The sequence below is a fragment of the Oncorhynchus masou genome, chromosome 2 (genome assembly GCF_036934945.1).
Source record: "Oncorhynchus masou masou isolate Uvic2021 chromosome 2, UVic_Omas_1.1, whole genome shotgun sequence".
Lineage (NCBI taxonomy): Eukaryota > Metazoa > Chordata > Actinopteri > Salmoniformes > Salmonidae > Oncorhynchus > Oncorhynchus masou.
The window spans coordinates 30,220,603-30,238,798 of NC_088213.1; the positions used below are offsets into that span (position 1 = coordinate 30,220,603).

Consider the following 18,196-nt stretch of genomic DNA (forward strand, 5'->3'; position numbering starts at 1 on the left):
GGAAAGACGAATACATTTTTACGAAACAAAATCCCAGATGTCAGTTTTCTATTTATTTTGTTTTTTACACGTTTTTGGTTTAATTTAGGACAATCTTAAACCACATTTACTATCATCTAAACACCTTTAAAGCATGTGAATATGTGGAAAACGTTATCTGAAGAGGAAATGACGAAACAGGAAGTTTGACCCACCAAATGAATCCGATTGGTTGACTCTCGTTCGGCGGTTTGTTTTGGATTTGCGTGTCTGCTGTTAGCTTGCTTTCTAATGCGTTTTAAGAATTTAATTGGTTAAACATCGATTTTAAGCATGGATGACTCTACAAAGCGTATATTACAACGTCTGATGCGACGAATCCCTTATCAAATGCTCCAGACAATGCTTGGCAAGTGGGCTCATCTATCAAGGGAGGACCTGCATTCGCTGGACTTCACACAACCAAAATGGGTGTTGACGGAACATCTACTGGCTCTCTGTGAGGTGAATGTAGCTGCTTGACTATATAGTTAACGTTACCTATCTAACTAGCTTTCTAGTGATGTTCTCTAACTTGTTAACTAAAAAAAAAACTTAATCTAACTCACTTTAACAGTTCATCATGGGCTGAATGTAATCCACATTTTTGTTATACGTTCAACCCTTTCTGATATATTCTACTTGTATCTTTCCCAGGAGAATGGCTTGAGAGTGAAACACATCACAGAACTCGAAATGATCTGTAAGTGTTATTTGACCGTGTGAATGAACTAATTCCCACCTCAGTAGCTAATGGTTTACTTAGTAATAGATAATACATTTCACCAATGCTTTCCAGATATCATTGAGAATCCGAACCAGGGAATGTGGCATGGCTTCCAGCTCCTTGATGCAGAGGGTGAATGAAAGTCTCTAATACCTTGCTGTACATTTATAAGTGCTTTCACTGACACTCACACAAAGTTCCTTTTAATGTGGATCCTAATCAATATTAGAGTTCCAGGTATTAGAGGTAGCCTAATCAGCATTACTGTTAATTTCAAGTATATTTTTCTTCTTTCTTCAGAGGATGCACAATCTATTGAGCTGACACAGTTCAAGGAACAGTTCAAGGCCAACCTCACAGAGCTCATCAGCCATGTATGTATGACTTCCATCTTTTATATGCTTGGTAGAAAAGACAGAACAAACATTCATTAAAATGGCTTGTAATGTCCCTCAGTTGCTGTGCTTGCATGTGCCATCTCAGTCAATGCCTGTGTTTGTCTTTCCTTCCAAGGTGTCTATTAAAATAAAGAAACACACAGATGAGGCCATATGGATACGTGTTGCCTGGGGGGACAACTTCACAAAGCCTTACCACCTTAAACCCACATATGTTGTCCACCATCTTCAGACCCCTTATGTCTTTGTGACCGGCTTGACTTCAAAGTATAAGCCTCTTTTAAACCAGGCAAGGATGCTTTCCTCATTGCCCCTGAGGGGATTCATAACGTCATGTTGCAATGCTTAGAATTCTGTTTCTAGGGTCTGTATCTCCTGTTTCACAGACTGAGTTCTGTCATACAGGCCTTGGTTCTGGCCACAAGATATGGCTCTATGAAGGACGCTCACCTCAGTGGACGGAACCTCACCGCCATCAGAGACCTACTGATGAGGCAGTACCAACAGGTAGGCCTGTAAAAGCCTTTATCATGACCATCCCACTGCTTACTGCTAACAAAGAAAGCCTATAGAACTAACTATAGAGGTTCTGCACCTTTTCCTTCATTCATAGGTGTTCCCCACCAAACATCCAAAACCTCTTCAGGAAAAGAATCCTGTCCCGAGAAGTATGTTTTGTTGTCTGCTTATAAAATACAATTGTAATGTATACATGAACCGAATCATGGTGACAACCACAACAAATTAGATATCAATAGAATATTGACTTAGAATGTCAGTGAAACACAAACTATTTTCTCATTTTAGACCCCAATATAGAGAAAGAACATGCTGAGAATACAGAGAACCGACTTCAAATGGCCTGTGAGGCTTTTGGCGATGGGACACTACCTCAACTGCAAAAAGCTGTCTACAAGGTGCAAGAAGTTGAACTATAGTTGTTTACGAAAAGCTTTCTCCTCGTGTGCCTGCTATGCTGTGTGTGACTATATATTCTGCTCTCTTCTCAGCTGGAGACCAAGTTCCGAGATAACTCTAACAAAACGTTGACAGGCAGAGAAGAGCCCTTCAGAGGAGTGGTGGAGTTTGCCAGCACCAACCTCCTAGAGTCACTCAGGCACTGTGTGTCCTCAGGTACAGTATCTATATGTCTGGGGCTGGGTTTTGTTTAATATCCCCTTTAATCTCTGTCAATGGGAAGAGCCACATCTTCTAGTTTTTTGTTTTACCTTTATTGAACTAAGTATTATTTACAATGACGGCCTACCCCGGCCAAACACTAACGACACTGGGCCAATTGTGCGCCTCCCTATGGGACTCCCAATCATGGCCGGTTGTGATACAGCCTGGAATCGAACCAGGGTCTGTCGTGACTCCTCTAGCACTGAGATGCAGTGCCTTAGACCATTAAGTCACTCGGAGCCCTTTGCTCTCTCTCAGGAGCCCTTTGCTCTCTCTCGGGAGCCCTTTGCTCTTTCTCGGGAGCCCTTTCTCTGCACTCTGTTCCATACCCTCAGGTTGAGAAGTCAAGTCTTCCAGGTGTATGCTCAGCATTATAATGTTTTGTTTGATGTGGTTTTAGTTAGTTAACTGCTCATATATGGCTCCACTTCTTTATTAAATCCTGTCCATCGCCACAAGGGGGCAGAGGAACCATGAGAGACTTTCACTGTGTCCCATCTCATTCTCCAGACAGATGTGCTGAGTTGTTTGGTGCTTTTCGGAGGGTCTGCTATTGAGTGAGTGGATTCGATTAGACTCAACCGGGGTGAACCAGGCTATGGCTAGTCACATGACCGGCTAAAGCCGGTGAGGGCAGAGTACCCTGCCCAAATTTAACAGTAATATGCACAACCTGGTCATATTGTCAACATGGCAGCATGATGGATCATTCGGAAACGTACAACATGTTTTTTTCCATAAAAATTTATGTTCAAATTTTCTAACGAGCTTTCTTTGGGACGTTAGTGATTTATCAATAGTAAACACTTGTTCAGGTGAACATGAAATCCTAACTCATTACTCCATGTGTTACGTCACTTTTGTTTCGTGCGGGGCACCTGCTTACCATGCCAGATAAGCTGCCCAGTTTTAAACCCCCCCCGAATCCAATCACTTTTAACGCTGTGTAAACTCGGCCCACCCCGTGAACAGGGTGGGCAAAAACTAATCCCCTCAGTAATTGCTTGTGATTGTGTTTTACAGGTATGGCGTCATCTCCAGTCACCCCTCTTCTCTCATCTATCACACAGAAAGGCAGAAACTATTTTGTTATCACAGACAAAGGAGTTTAAATCAAGTTTAACTATAAGATCTACCAGAACAAGTAGTGTATATTTGTATTGAATGTTGACATTTTATGGGTTTCAACATATATTTTTTAGAACACATTGTTTACCCATTCACTCTGTTTCAGAATAAATCAATTGACATATGTAATCTGTTTTGTTTTATGTAATTTGTTTCACTTATTTTATATGAACAAATAAAACATTTCTGCACTTATGTTGATGAATTTAGTGCATTTTTCAGAGTCCTTTGCCCAAGTGGTGATAAGAATAATCTTTGTTATTGTTTCTCAGTTAATATACTACAATCTGTACTCTAATAAATGTTATTGGATGAATTTTTGTATTTATTTTTTAACTTTGTGTTACTTGAGTAGTGTACAGCAAATATGTAATATATCACAGAAGTAGCTACAAAATTGTCACTTGCCAGCCCTCTGATGTTGCCAGGACGATTGTGGGAGTGGCTGTCTGTTGCTAAGAAAGGTCTCCCGGAAGTGGCCGCGTCCTTGTATTTTCCGGACCATATTTTCCTGGCTTGTTTGCAGCAGCTTTTCTGCTGCCTGGAGAGCAGTTGGTTTGGTGACTTGTCAACAGAAACATGGCTGCCTCTGCGTCCGGGAAAGCATACCGAAACGATAACGCTTCCACGGGCAGTCAAAAATGCACCGAAGAGCCCCCTGCACCGACGCGGGAGATTATCAAACCGTCTATCATGGAGCTCACCAAAGAAGTGCGGACCAATATCCTATGCACCGTAGAAGGATGTGGCAAGATTCTACCGAACACGCCAGCCCTGAACATGCATCTCGTGAAGTCCCACAGAGTAAAGGTAACTAGCTTGTTAGCCTGTTTGCAAGCTAACCAAAGAGGCTACTGACATATTCCAAAACGTCAATTTTTCAATGCATGAGGCTTGTATCGCTAACTAGTTACGTTAGGTAGTTCGAGGCATGCTTATTGGGAAAACGTCAAGTCATCGTGCACTGTTTGAGGCCAGTTCTTTGAAGTTGGCTAGCTACAACTGTATATTGCTGATAACGTTATTTGGTTACTATTGTGAAACATTGCTTAAAGCATTTGAACTATCATCCTAGGCTAGGATCATGGCTGTATGAGACTGATTATCCTGTCTAATGTTAAATTAACCTGCTTTATTGTACTGCCTTTACATGTCAGCCATACAAATAGATTATATGTTCAAACCCACACGGTTAGATGCGCACAATAACACGAACATTGTGGATATTCAGATTAATATAATAGTTCGTTTAAAACGTTTACATGCTTTGCAAGAACAACGATTTCAGTAATAATCCGGTTTACATAAACACATCTGAAGTTATGCTAATGATGGGACTTTTGATAAATGCAAAAAATCGGCAGTAAAAATAAACGTTCTACCACAGTGGCCATGTTAATTTGAGAATACGATTTGATATTGAATTAGGACATATAATGTTTGTATGTGAAAAGATGCACATTTTCAGTTTTTCCGAACTCACGCATGAGGGAGGCTTGCGCTACGGGTGCTGGCACATGCGCAGATCAAATACACCGCTGGAACGCCGATTAAACTGTTTACGTGCCTTAAATCGAAGGTTGCTCCGAAAACCAGGTGTTTTAATCGGTTTACTTCGATTATGACCTTACTCTGCTTATCTTAAATCGGCCTAAGGTGTTTAAATGACTGTCATACTCAGTTTAATATCGAATTATTAGTGTGCACGTAAATATACTTGTCTCCATGCCCACATAGCCTAACGTTGTAATATTATTGAGTCATTAGGTTTTCTAGAAGATTGTGGAAATTCGAGTAATTAAAATAACCCTCGGTGAATTAATGTTTATATGGCTGAAGAAGGTGGGCTAAGGCCAAGATGTGCAATCAAATCAGTCTGACTAATGTCACACTGTCTTTAGCCTAAATATGAATACTCGCTACAGTAAAGGTATTGGAGACAATGGTCCTCCTCTTTAACTGAAATGTATTCACTGTCCTCACCTAGTCTTGCTGCCCTGTGGGAGTCCTAGTGATTCCAGTTTCCCCCAAATGAATGCTGTTTGTCTGCTGGGATCTAGCTGTCTTTTGTCTTGCTACAGACTGAGCTCTTTTGAAAAAAAGAAAAGGTGAATGTTTGAATTTGAATTAGGTCTGAAAAGCACTTCATGCTCCTCAAGTGCTAACTGTTCTCAATATTGAACTAATTCAACTGGGCCTAATGCAGGAGAATGAGAGCTGGAGGAGAAGATACATTATGCAGCAGTTCATGAAGGAAACTGTCAATCTGAACAAAATGGTGTCAAGTGAGCGTAGTCTTAGATGTCTTTGACTGTGTGACAGGGCTGCAAGTAGAGGCAACTATACCCTTGCTTTTGAGAACCCAAAGCATTCTGCCTTATCACAAAGGTTCCCCGCTATAAGTACCAGTGGGAGCATGTGACTACAATCCCAACTCTCTGTTTTATTATTTAGAAACGTCAGTTATCGCTTGCGATATGGTTTTCAAAACATATGGACCTTATCTTTCATTTCAATTACATTTAAGTCATTTAGCAGACGCTCTTATCCAGAGCGACTTACAAATTGGTGAATTCACCTTCTGACATCCAGTGGAACAGCCACTTTACAATAGTGCATCTAAATCATTAAGGGGGGGTGAGAAGGATTACTTATCCTATCCTAGGTATTCCTTGAAGAGGTGGGGTTTCAGGTGTCTCCGGAAGGTGGTGATTGACTCCGCTGTCCTGGCGTCGTGAGGGAGTTTGTTCCACCATTGGGGGGCCAGAGCAGCGAACAGTTTTGACTGGGCTGAGCGGGAACTGTACTTCCTCAATGGTAGGGAGGCGAGCAGGCCAGAGGTGGATGAACGCAGTGCCCTTGCTTGGGTGTAGGGCCTGATCAGAGCCTGGAGGTACTGCGGTGCCGTTCCCCTCACAGCTCCGTAGGCAAGCACCATGGTCTTGTAGCGGATGCGAGCTTCAACTGGAAGCCAGTGGAGAGAGCGGAGGAGCGGGGTGACGTGAGAGAACTTGGGAAGGTTGAACACCAGACGGGCTGCGGCGTTCTGGATGAGTTGTAGGGGTTTAATGGCACAGGCAGGGAGCCCAGCCAACAGCGAGTTGCAGTAATCCAGACGGGAGATGACAAGTGCCTGGATTAGGACCTGCGCCGCTTCCTGTGTGAGGCAGGGTCGTACTCTGCGGATGTTGTAGAGCATGAACCTACAGGAACGGGCCACCGCCATGATGTTGGTTGAGAACGACAGGGTGTTGTCCAGGATCACGCCAAGGTTCTTAGCGCTCTGGGAGGAGGACACAATGGAGTTGTCAACCGTGATGGCGAGATCATGGAACGGGCAGTCCTTTCCCCGGGAGGAAGAGCAGCTCCGTCTTGCCGAGGTTCAGCTTGAGGTGGTGATCCGTCATCCACACTGATATGTCTGCCAGACATGCAGAGATGCTCGCCACCTGGTCATCAGAAGGGGGAAAGGAGAAGATTAATTGTGTGTCGTCTGCATAGCAATGATAGGAGAGACCATGTGAGGTTATGACAGAGCCAAGTGACTTGGTGTATAGCGAGAATAGGAGAGGGCCTAGAACAGAGCCCTGGGGGACACCAGTGGTGAGAGCGCGTGGCGAGGAGACAGATTCTAATCTTTCAATAGAATACATTTTCTGTAGCAGGTTTGCACAGATCCATACGGCCTCAAACTACACTTCCTCCTCAGTTACCTTACACACAGATGTTCGAGCAGGCTAGATAGCTAGTTAGCACAGGTGGTCGCATCAGTCTTCCGTATACAAGGGCTGTAACATGGCGCTATGGCCGTGTGGGAACACTAACCATTTAAAGGTGTGTAGTAATTGAACCTTTTAGTTTTTTTAAATGATCTCTCACTGATATGAAATATTTGTTACTTATGTTTCCAAAATCGTATCGCAAGCCATGCGTATTAAGATTCAGAACTCGCGTCGGGGCTCTAAACAGAACTCCCCGGCCAGAAGATACCTTCATAAATAGACAATAAAGGTAGTTATGGGCCAACGCTACTCAACCAGAGTCAGGAAAGCACAGTCTGCTTACTGTGCCTCTGCTGTTACGCACTGGCCAGGCTTGTTCTGTTGTATTCATTGATGCAGAAAGAGAGGTGATTTGGGTTATAACTAGAGGTCGACCGATGATGATTTTTCAACGCCGATACCGATTATTGGAGGACCAAAAAAAGCCGATACCGATTAATCAGCAGATTTAAAAAAAAATATATAAATATATTACATTTATTTATTTGTAATAATGACAATTACAACAATACTGAATGAACACTTATTTTAACTTAATATAATACATCAATAAAATCAATTAAGCCTCAAATAAATAATTAAACATGTTCAATTTGGTTTAAATGATGCAAAAACAGTGTAATATGTGCCATGTAAAAAAGCTAACGTTTAAGTTCCTTGCTCGGAACATGAGAACATATGAAATGTTAAAAGGTGGTTCCTTTTAACATGAGTCTTCAATATTCCCAGGTAAGAAGTTTTAGGTTGAGGTTATTATAGGAATAATAGGACTATTTCTCTCTATACGATTTGTATTTCATATACCTTTGACTATTGGATGTTCTTATAGGCACTTTAGTATTGCCAGTGTAACAGTATAGCTTCCATCCCTCTCCTCACTCCTACCTGGGCTCGAACCAGGAACACATCGACAACAGCCACCCTTGAAGCAGCATTACCCATGCAGAGCAAGGGGAACAACTACTCCAAGTCTCAGAGCGAGTGACGTTTGAAACACTATTAGCGCGCACCCCGCTAACTAGCTAGCCATTTCACATCAGTTACACCAGCCTAATCTCTGGAGTTGATAGGCTTGAAGTCATAAACAGCGAAATGCTTGAAGCATTGTGAAAAGCTGCTGGCAAAATGCACGAAAGTGCTGTTTGAATGAATGCTTACGAGCCTGCTGGTGCCTACCATCGCTCAGTCATACTGCTCTATCAAATCATAGACTTAGTTATAACATGATAACACACAAATACGGTCATTAATATGGTAAAATCCGGAAACTATCACCTCGAAAACAAGACGTTTATTCTTTCAGTGAAATACGGAACCGTTCCCTATGTTATCTAACGGGTGGCATCCAAAAGTCTAAATATTCCTGTTACATTGCGCAACCTTCAATGTTATGTCATAATTACATACAATTCTGGCGAATTAGTTGGCAACGAGCCAGGCAGCCCAAACTGCTGCATATACCCTGACTCTGTGTTCAACGAACGCAGAGATATTTAAATAATATTAATATTGCCTGCTAACCTGGATTTCTTTTAGCTAAATATGCAGGTTTAAAACTGTGTATTGATTTTAAGGAAGGCATTGATGTTTATGGTTAGGTATAGTCGTGCAATGGTTGTGCTTATTTCGCAAATGTGCTTTTGTTAAATCATCCCCCGTTTGGTGCAGTTGGCTGTCTTTGTTAGGAAGAAATAGTCTTCACACAGTTCGCAACGAGCCAGGCGGCCCAAACTGCTGCATCTACCCTGACTCTGTTGCAAGAGAATTGACACAATTTCCCTAGTTAAAAGATATTCATGTTAGCAGGCAATATTAACTAAATATGCAGGTATAGAAATATATACTTGTGTATTGATTTTAAGAAAAGCATTGATGTTTATGGTTAGGTACATGTTGGTGCAACGACAGTCCTTTTTCGCAAATGCGCACCGCATCGATTATATGCAATGTAGGACACGCTAGATAAACTAGTAATATCATCAACCATGTGTAGTTAACTGGTGATTTATGATTGATTGATTGTTTTTATAAGATAAGTTTAATGCTGGCTAGCAACTTACCTTGGCTTCTTACTGCATTCGCGTAACATGCAGGCTCCTTGTGGAGTGCAATGTAAGGCAGGTGGTTAGTGAGCTGGACTAGTTAACCGTATATTTGCAAGATTGAATCCCCGAGCTGATAAGGTAAAAATCTGTCGTTCTGCCCCTGAACCAGGCAGTTAACCCACCATTCCCAGGCCGTCATTGAAAATAAGAATGTGTTCTTAACTGACTTGCCTATACATTTTTTTAAATTGGCCAAATCTGTGTCCAAAAATACAGATTTCCGATCGTTATGAAAACTTGATATCGGCCCTTATTAATCGGCCATTCCGATTAATCGGTCAACCTCTAGTTATAACACTGTCACTGGACACTCACTGTGCCTTAACTCGGCTGAACTGCCGTATCACATTTGCTGGCCAACTGCTGGATGTGTGTGTAACACGGCAATCAATTTAATTTCACACACTTCCGAACATTACAAATCGAACTCAAATAATAGCCTTCTGTACTAGGCAGGTTGTAGTGTTAGACTAGTCACACTTCTTGTGTAATGGCTGTATGCAAGGTGTCACTTAACATGTTTAACTCGCATGTTTTCAGTTTGCATTTCTTAGCAGCGATGCTGCTCAGCAGACCCTACCCAGGCTGTCTTGTAGCAGACAGAAACAAAGCTATCTCTGTCCTGCCTGTCTGTATCACCGTCTGGCAATGCACTGTGCCTGGTCTGTCTGCTGGGAAGGGACATAATAGTGTCATGGAGAGCAGCTCAGGGACTGTGCTCTGCCCTAGAACAGACCGTCTGAATGTTAACCTGCTCATCTGCTGCTGCAAGTAGCCTATACAGAACTCTATGTCTCTGATGTAACCTTTACAATAATATAAGATACTGTGTCTGTTTACTGTGAAGACAGATCATTTTAGCACTATGCAGGATGTTTATGTATATTAGCCTAACTTCCATCAAAACGTCTATTTTACTAGTACTGTAACAATGACACAGTCGATGTAGCCTGCTAGGTGACCTTGGCCAGTGAAATACTGCAGTGCTAGTAATGATGGTTAGGCTGTACACACGGATCGATGCTGAGGTCCATCTGGGGCCTGTGAGTCATACCAAGCTCTGTGTCTGCTGTACTCTTACATAAGCATCATGCTGTTGTTCATTGAGTTAATACAATGTGCTGCTGACAGCTGTCTGGAGACTGCCAGGAGTGTGGAGTGATGTAGCACACTGGAAAGCACAAACTCGATGTTCTGTTAAACTAATAACTTTCATCTGAACCTCTTTAAAGTCATAGATGTGGACCCTCCACCTGGATCACCTTGTCTCTGTATTTGACATTAATATGGTTTTCTACAGGATAATTGGCGTGTCCATTGGCTGGATGTTTTCCAGAGAGAGGATTTTAGTCTCTCTCTAACTAAAGTATAACTAATGCCTAGCCTTTAGCTCAGCGGTCTTGAGAGTTGTGTGATGGCCTACCTTTCTAAATGTGGTTGGTTAGCCTACATTATTTCACTGCTGACAGATGACACTAAATCTTAAGCCTTTAATATCACAGTCTAATCATTCATCCTCTCTCTCCACAGGACGGTCTTGTCAACCCCACCATCAGGAAGGACATGAAGGGCTCCCAGAAGCTCTACTGTTGTCCCATAGAGGGCTGTCCACGAGGCCCCAACAGACCCTTCTCCCAGTTTTCCCTGGTTAAACAGGTACCACATCCCTACAGTCAGTCTAAGATCTGTATAATGCCAGAGATTGCCTGGCTGAAACCACCTGAGCCAGACTCATGCGGATTGTCTAATGAATGAAAAGACTGAGACAGACATTTCCTCCTGGGTTTTCCCCTAATCACTTTTGGGTCCTGCTTTGGATCTCCCCTGAGATCCTGATGGTGGATGGGAATTATAAATTATTGGAAAGTGTGTCTAATAATTGTCTCAATAGAGAGGCTTTTGAAGTATAACTAGGAAATTGGAATTAGTGAACAAGAAGGGAATAATACATTCCTTTATTGTATTTTTCCAGTTCATGTAACAAGTAACCTCCTCTCACAGCCCGATGTATATTCTGCTCTATCCAGCACTTTATGAAAATGCATGCAGAGAAGAAGCACAAGTGTTCCAAGTGCAACAACGGCTACAGCACAGAGTGGGACCTGAGGCGCCACATAGAGGATTGTGGGAGGACCTACCGCTGCACGTGTGGCTGCCCCTACGCCAGCAGAGCAGCGCTACTGTCACATATCTACAGGACCGGCCACGAGGTCCCCACAGAACACAGGTAGAGGGTACAAAACATTAGGAACATGTACTCTTTCCATGATATAGCTTTCACCTGGTCAGTCTATGATTATTGACGTCAGCTTTTAAATCCACTTCAATCAATGTAGATGAAGGGGGGGAGACGGGTTAAAAAACATATTTTTAAGCCTTGACAATTGAGACATGGATTGTGTTTGTGTGCCATTCAGAGGGTGAATAGGCAAGACAAAATACTGAAGTGGTTTTGAACAAGGTCTGGTAGTAGGTTTCAGGTGCACCGGTTTGTGTTAAGAACTGCAATGTTGCTGGGATTTTCACGCTCAATAGTTTCCTGTGTGTATCAAGAATGGTTCCCCACCCAAAGGACATTCAGCCAACTTGACACAGCTGTGGGAAGCATTGTAGTGAACATGGGCCAACATCCCTGTGGAATGCTTTTGACACCTTGTCCTGCGAAATGAGGCTGTTCTGAGGGCAACGGTGTACGGTGTTCTTCATGTTTTGTTCACTGTGTGTACTGGATATCATACTAGAGGGCAGTGTTTCCATTAACAGGTTATTGACGGGTTTTGGCCAATTTAAAATACACAAAAGCCGACATATATAAGCATTGTCCAAGACATTGTCCAGCAAAAAACATCCTCCATAAATCACATTAGCTACGCATAGCTACGCCGTCTTTCAATGATCTCTCTACTTAGCCTGTTTCTCTTCCTGCCTGGCTTTCTTGAGCTCATGCTCTCACTCGCAAATTAGCATTGCATCAACTGGAACAGGCCACAAAATGTTCACATGCCAGTCTGTGACACATCGCTGCATGCACATGACTCAGTGGAGAATGATGATTTTATGCTACATGATTCTCCCTAAGATAGTGGACATTAATGTCCATTCTAAGGAGGAATTCAAGAGATTAAATAATCGTGCTTCCCTACTCTTCCTCTAGTTTACTGCCTGTTTCAGTAGTTGGCTCAAAAATGCTTGACTAACAAGCTACTGTACCAAGGATGGAGGTACAGACAAGTGGACAAATAATTAGACACTGAAACAGAGGATTTTTGACAAGCCAGATGGACAGATTGAGACATGCGTTGTGCAAGGCGCCAACGTTCACTTGGTAGGCTATCCTTCCTCCTTGCATATTGCAATCACTTCCATGTGGTGTCATTGAATCAGCAGTGGGTGCTCCTCAAAGCATTAGTCTACACATGACATTCAAATGGGTTTCTATTAAAAAAGACTTGTATTTGGTTGGACATATTGGAGGGGATTTAAAGATGGTGGTGGCAGAGAGGCTCAACATCTTCAAGTGTCATGCAGTTTATCCAGTAAACCATGTCATTATTCAGTAACAGATCATGTTGGGACAAACGCCTGCATGCACAACGTGGCTTGAGAACAGACCTTGAATTTGACTGCACAACGATGCTGCCACTTCACCTTGCTTTAATTAGTGTTTGTCAAAGCTTTAGAACTACTTACTGCTGTTTTGTCTGCTTGACGTATTCTCTCCTCCGCCCGGTGTTTGCAGGTATCCACCAGTGAAAAAGCGGAAGATGGAGAGACAGATAAGTGGAGAGGAAAAAGTCAAGCCTAGTGAATTCATGTGTCAGATCATAAAAACAGACCGAGAACTCTCAGAGGACTCCCTCCCTTCAGACAGGGTCTGCCACAACAACCCCCCTAAACACCTCCAGAAACTCCTTCTACCCAAGCCCGAAGTGGCTCTGGTGAATTTCCCTGTCATGCAGCTGGCCCATCTCCCCGTCCTCCTCCCCTCCACAGAGAGCGGGGTTCTGAGGTCTGTGGTGCTGGCTGTGGACAGCCAGGGCTCCGTCAGCACCCTCCACCTCATGCCCCAGTCCATGGGGGCCATGGTGCCTCACCTGGACCCTAAGACCCTGTGCTTCAGGGGCAGCATGCCTGCCTCCCGCTCCAGTCTGGGGCCTGTCAGCATGGGGGTGCAGGTAAGTCTGGAGTCAGTGGGCTCTGGCGATGACCTAGGAGGGACCAGGGGGAGCAATACCTCCACCAACATCCAGACAGACATCTCATACTTGTCCAGAATGCCTATGGGGGTCGGGGTGGGGACGGACATGTGCCCCTTTGGTGAGTCGTCGGTCTCATCGTGTTCTCAGACAGATATTAGTGTGAGTGCTCAGGTCCTGCTGCCGGTCAGTGTAGAGACCCAGACGTTCCCCTCTAAGGCCAAAGCCACCACAACCATCGGGGCGCAGACAGATACCCTCAGCCAGCTGCCCTGCCCCTATTCCTCCCCATCCCAGTCCCCCTACATTACCAAGCAGACCCAGACCAGACTTGCCCTGGCTGGGTCAGGAGAGAGGGCTCAGATGGACCAGGCCATTATGTGCTCAGACCTCTTCGACAGTTACTCCCTCAGTGTCTCAACACAGACGGCACTGACAGACGGAAGCTTCAGAACCCACGGTGTAGACGACCCCCTTTCCGGTAACAGTCTCTATGACCACGACAAGTCAGCAGGAGGCATGTGCTTTGGCGTGCAGACAGACGATCTCCAGTCGGGCAGCGTGGCGGACAACCAAACCCAGACCACCTTGGCTCTGTTCAACGATCTGGAAAATATCTTGTCCGGTCACCAGACGCAGATGGATTCTTCAATAGGCTGTGGGTCAGGTCTGTGCTCTGTTCAGGAACAGCACACGGGCATCGATTTTGACTTTGAGGAATTCCTGAATGCGGCCCACATCCAGACCCAGACGGAGGAGAGCGAGCTGAGCGGGCTGGGGGCCGACACGCCCCTGGAGGTCCTGGATATCCAAACCCAGACAGACTTCCTCCTCCTGGAGGGCCTGGGAAACAGTGAGGGGCCGGGCCGGAGCCAGGCCAGCGACCTGGAACTGGAGATGTTTGACACCCAGACCCAGACGGACCTCAACTTCCTGCTGAAAGCCGGAGGCCACATGCCCCTGGGCAACATTCTGCGCCAGTCCAGCTTCTCCATGAGCACAGAGTCATCTGACACTGAGACGCAGACCGACCTCCACCGACCGCTTACACCGACACCAAACTCTAACACCCTTCCCTCCGTGTCCCAGGGTGACCAGGCCAGGCTCTTGAGCAGCACGGAGACTCAGACGGTGACCGACGCATCTTCTGAGGGCCTCGGAAACCTCTTCCTGACCAGCAACGAGACCCAGACAGTCATGGACGACTTCCTGTCAGCTGACATGGCCTGGAACATGGAGTCCCACTTCAGCTCGGTGGAGACGCAGACGTGTGAGGAGCTGTTTGCTCTCTTTCAGCACTCTGAGAAACCCAACAGCTGAATTACCACCCCCCCACACACACCTCCTCAGTCCACGCAATGGGGTTCTGGTTTCTGTCCAGGAGGTCCTGGGATCCTACTCATCATCCTCTACAGTCTTTGTCCCTCTACTACTGGAGGTTTAGGTGTAGAAGTGAGCCTTCTTGAAGTCTTAGGACATTCTACAGAGGGGTAGCATGTCTAGGATAACATGTCCAGACATCACCCTCATGCTAGCTCGAAAGCACTTTATTATAGTTCATGGATATGATTTCCCATCCTTGTTTACATGTTTATTTGCGCGTCTTACTACTTAAATATATATATTTTGTCTGAAAAACCAGTTTAGTCCATTTACAATATTTTAAAATTTGAGCACTAATGTTTGCCGTAAGAGAGTATGTAATGCCTGTTGAGCCTTTCCTTAATCATTCTGCTATTGAAAGGCTTCTGGCAGATTTAATGTGGCACAAATATACTCGTGAAACTCTAAAATAGTTGCCGCACTACCATTGTTGACATGTGATTGTGAAGTGCAGTCTTGTAGAATTGCCCTATTGTTACAGGGCCACCCACCTATAAGCTGGGTCACCGCGTTAGCAGACTAGCCTGTCATGGTCTTTGACTTATTCATTAGCTGGCTAGCAGCACAGTGTGCTGAAGTGATACAACACTGTAGAGAAACACTATGAGGATCTAGCTACTCTCTAGTCACTGTGATTACGTTGTGATTGTGTATGTCCACCATATACAGTGCCTTCAGAAAGTATTCATACCCCTTGACTTTTTCCACATTTTGTTGTTACAAAGTGGGACTAAGTGGAACAAAAAATTGAGCAGTTATGGAAAATGTGATGAATATTTCTGCTTTAAATAAGTATTCAACCCCCTGAGTAAATACATGTTAGAATCACCTTTCAATTACAACTCTTTCTGGGTAAGTATTTTGAGATTTCCATACCTGGATTGTGCAACATTTGCCCATTTATTATTTTCAGAATTTTTCAAACTCTGTCAAATTGGTTATTTATCATTGCAAGACCTTTTTTAGGTCTTTTTAGCTTTTCAAGTAGATTTAAGTCAAAACTGTAACTCGGATATTCGGGAACATTCTCTGTCTTCTTGGTAAGCAACTCCAGTGTAGATTTGGCCTCATGTTGTAGGTTATTGTCCTGCTGAAAGGTGAATTAATCTCCCAGTATCTGGTAGAAAGCAGACTGAATCGGGTTTTCCTCTAGGATCTTGCCTGTGCTTAGCTCCATTACACTTCTTTTTTATCCTCAAAAACTCCCCAGTCCTTAACAAGCATACCCATGACATGATGCAGCCACCACTATGCTTGAAAATATGTGGAGTGGTACCCCAAACATAACACTTTGTATTCAGAATAAAAAGTGAATTGCTTTGCCGCATGTTTTGTATTGTGGATTGTGGAGTAACTACAATGTTGTTGATCCATCCTCCATTTTCTCCTATCACAGCCATTAAACTCTTAACTGTTTTAAAGTCATTGGCCTCATGTTGAAGTACCTGTGCGGTTTCCTTCCTCTCCTGCAGCTGTGTTAGGAATACACCATCCAATGTGTAATTAATAACTTCACCATGCACAAAGGGATGTTCAATGTCTGGTTTCTTTATTTGTACCCGTCTACCAATAGGTGCCCTTTTTTGTGAGGCATTGGAAAACCTCCCTGGTCTTTGTGGTTGAATCTGTGTTTGAAATTCACTGCTTGACTGAGGGATCTTACAGATAATTGTGTGTGGAAGTTAGAGATGAGGTGGTCGTTTAAAAAACAAATCATGTTATACACTTATTGTACACAGTGTGAGTCCATGCAACTTATGTGACTTGTTAAGCACAGTTTTACTCTATATTTAGGCTTGCCATAACAAAGGGGTTGAATACTTACTGACACGACATTTCAGCTTTTCATTTCATATGTTAATTTGTTCAAATTTCCTAAAACCTAATTCCACTTTGAAATTATGGGGTATTGTGATAAGGCCAGTGACAAGTCTCAATTTAATCCCATTTAAATTCAGGCTGTAACACCATTTGGGGGGGCAATGAGTGTGAATACTTTCTGAAGGTACTGTATAACAACCCCACTAAACGTTACTGAACATAAACTGACAATATTACAATTTCTATCAAACTTTTCTTGAACTATACTCTAAAGCCTACCTTATTGGTCAAAGCTAGCTGTTGGTATCATTACAATATTTTACCTCATTTGCACATGCACCCCATTCAAATTTCAAGAAACCCATTTGTTGAGACATTTTTATTGAATGTGAACTTTACAAGAGCTCTTCAAGTTTTGAGTATTTGTCCATGTTGGATTTTGTTATGTTGGTGCCTTAAACCAAGTATTTTTCATTGTATTTTGTTATTTTTCCATTGGTCAGTGATGCACTAAGCAGCTTTAAGAGGTAGAAAGAAGTTCAGGATCAAAATGTATTTAACATTTACATTATATTTATTTGTGGAGGGTGTCTTGGAAGAATACTTCAAACTCAAGTGTCTTTTAATTTGCATGTTGAGTATGTTTGTTTCCTGTACCTCTACTTTCAAAAACATTTTGTTGCAAGATATGTTAGAAGTCCTGTTTTGTGTTACACATCTAGGTTCTAAGAATGCAATGCAGTATTTGTTTCCAAGGCAGCATTCGCCCTACTGTGGTACACTATCAATATGTGAAGAAGTGTACCCAGAAACGGCAGAATGTAGCCTACATGACACTGTGCCCATACTACACAACATGGCTTAGTTTTTGCACTGCATCTTAACGTAATCGAAACAGGACTGTTTCATTCCAGTTTATAACAGACTTTCATACTCAACCACATTTCATAACAATGTATTGTGCTGTACTGAAAACACTACTCCTATTTAATTTATCGTTCTTCAACTTGATTATAATAGCGCTGAGGGGAGAAACTGCCTTGCTTTAAAAATGAAAAATAAACATGTACAGTAGACTACATGGCAGGGTTGAAGTCAATTTCATTTTAATTCCAGGCAATTGAGAAAGTAAACCAAATTCCAATTCCCAATTTTCCTCATTTTGAAAGAAAATTGGAATTGAAATGGAATTGATCCTAACCATGCTACATGGGGGTGTGGACTTCAGCGCGTTGGTTTTTCTCAGTAGGGAGTGCATGCAGTCTTTGGTGCCAATGTAAGTTATTTCAGTTGCATTTCTGTTTGCGGTCTTATCTGTTGTATTTCAGTTGCCTGAATGTGTAAAGGTTGCCTCTCGCTGTTTGTTTTGTTGGTGCTTTTCAGCAGACGCTCATAATAAACTCTTCATAAAGGGTTGATTGTTTCAGTTGATGTAGTAGCTGGTTGTTTGTACTAG

General features: G+C 43.2%; 2 protein-coding genes across 2 annotated transcripts; both read left to right on the forward strand.

Moving 5' to 3' along the window:
• Positions 1 to 96: 96 nt before the first annotated feature.
• LOC135558407 (centromere protein N-like) lies at positions 97 to 3,648 on the forward strand. The gene is made up of 10 exons (XM_064992191.1): positions 97 to 483; positions 676 to 721; positions 818 to 877; positions 1,046 to 1,119; positions 1,259 to 1,432; positions 1,549 to 1,650; positions 1,757 to 1,811; positions 1,951 to 2,060; positions 2,154 to 2,277; positions 3,349 to 3,648. Exons 1-10 carry the CDS (start codon positions 313 to 315, stop codon positions 3,435 to 3,437), a joined length of 1,005 nt encoding a protein of 334 aa, XP_064848263.1. The 5' UTR covers positions 97 to 312; the 3' UTR covers positions 3,438 to 3,648.
• A 279-nt stretch (positions 3,649 to 3,927) lies between these two features.
• Positions 3,928 to 18,166, forward strand: LOC135558439 (ATM interactor-like). Its single transcript, XM_064992244.1, has 4 exons — positions 3,928 to 4,263; positions 10,871 to 10,996; positions 11,368 to 11,567; positions 13,080 to 18,166. Exons 1-4 carry the CDS (start codon positions 4,033 to 4,035, stop codon positions 14,854 to 14,856), a joined length of 2,334 nt encoding a protein of 777 aa, XP_064848316.1. The 5' UTR covers positions 3,928 to 4,032; the 3' UTR covers positions 14,857 to 18,166.
• Positions 18,167 to 18,196: the final 30 nt, after the last annotated feature.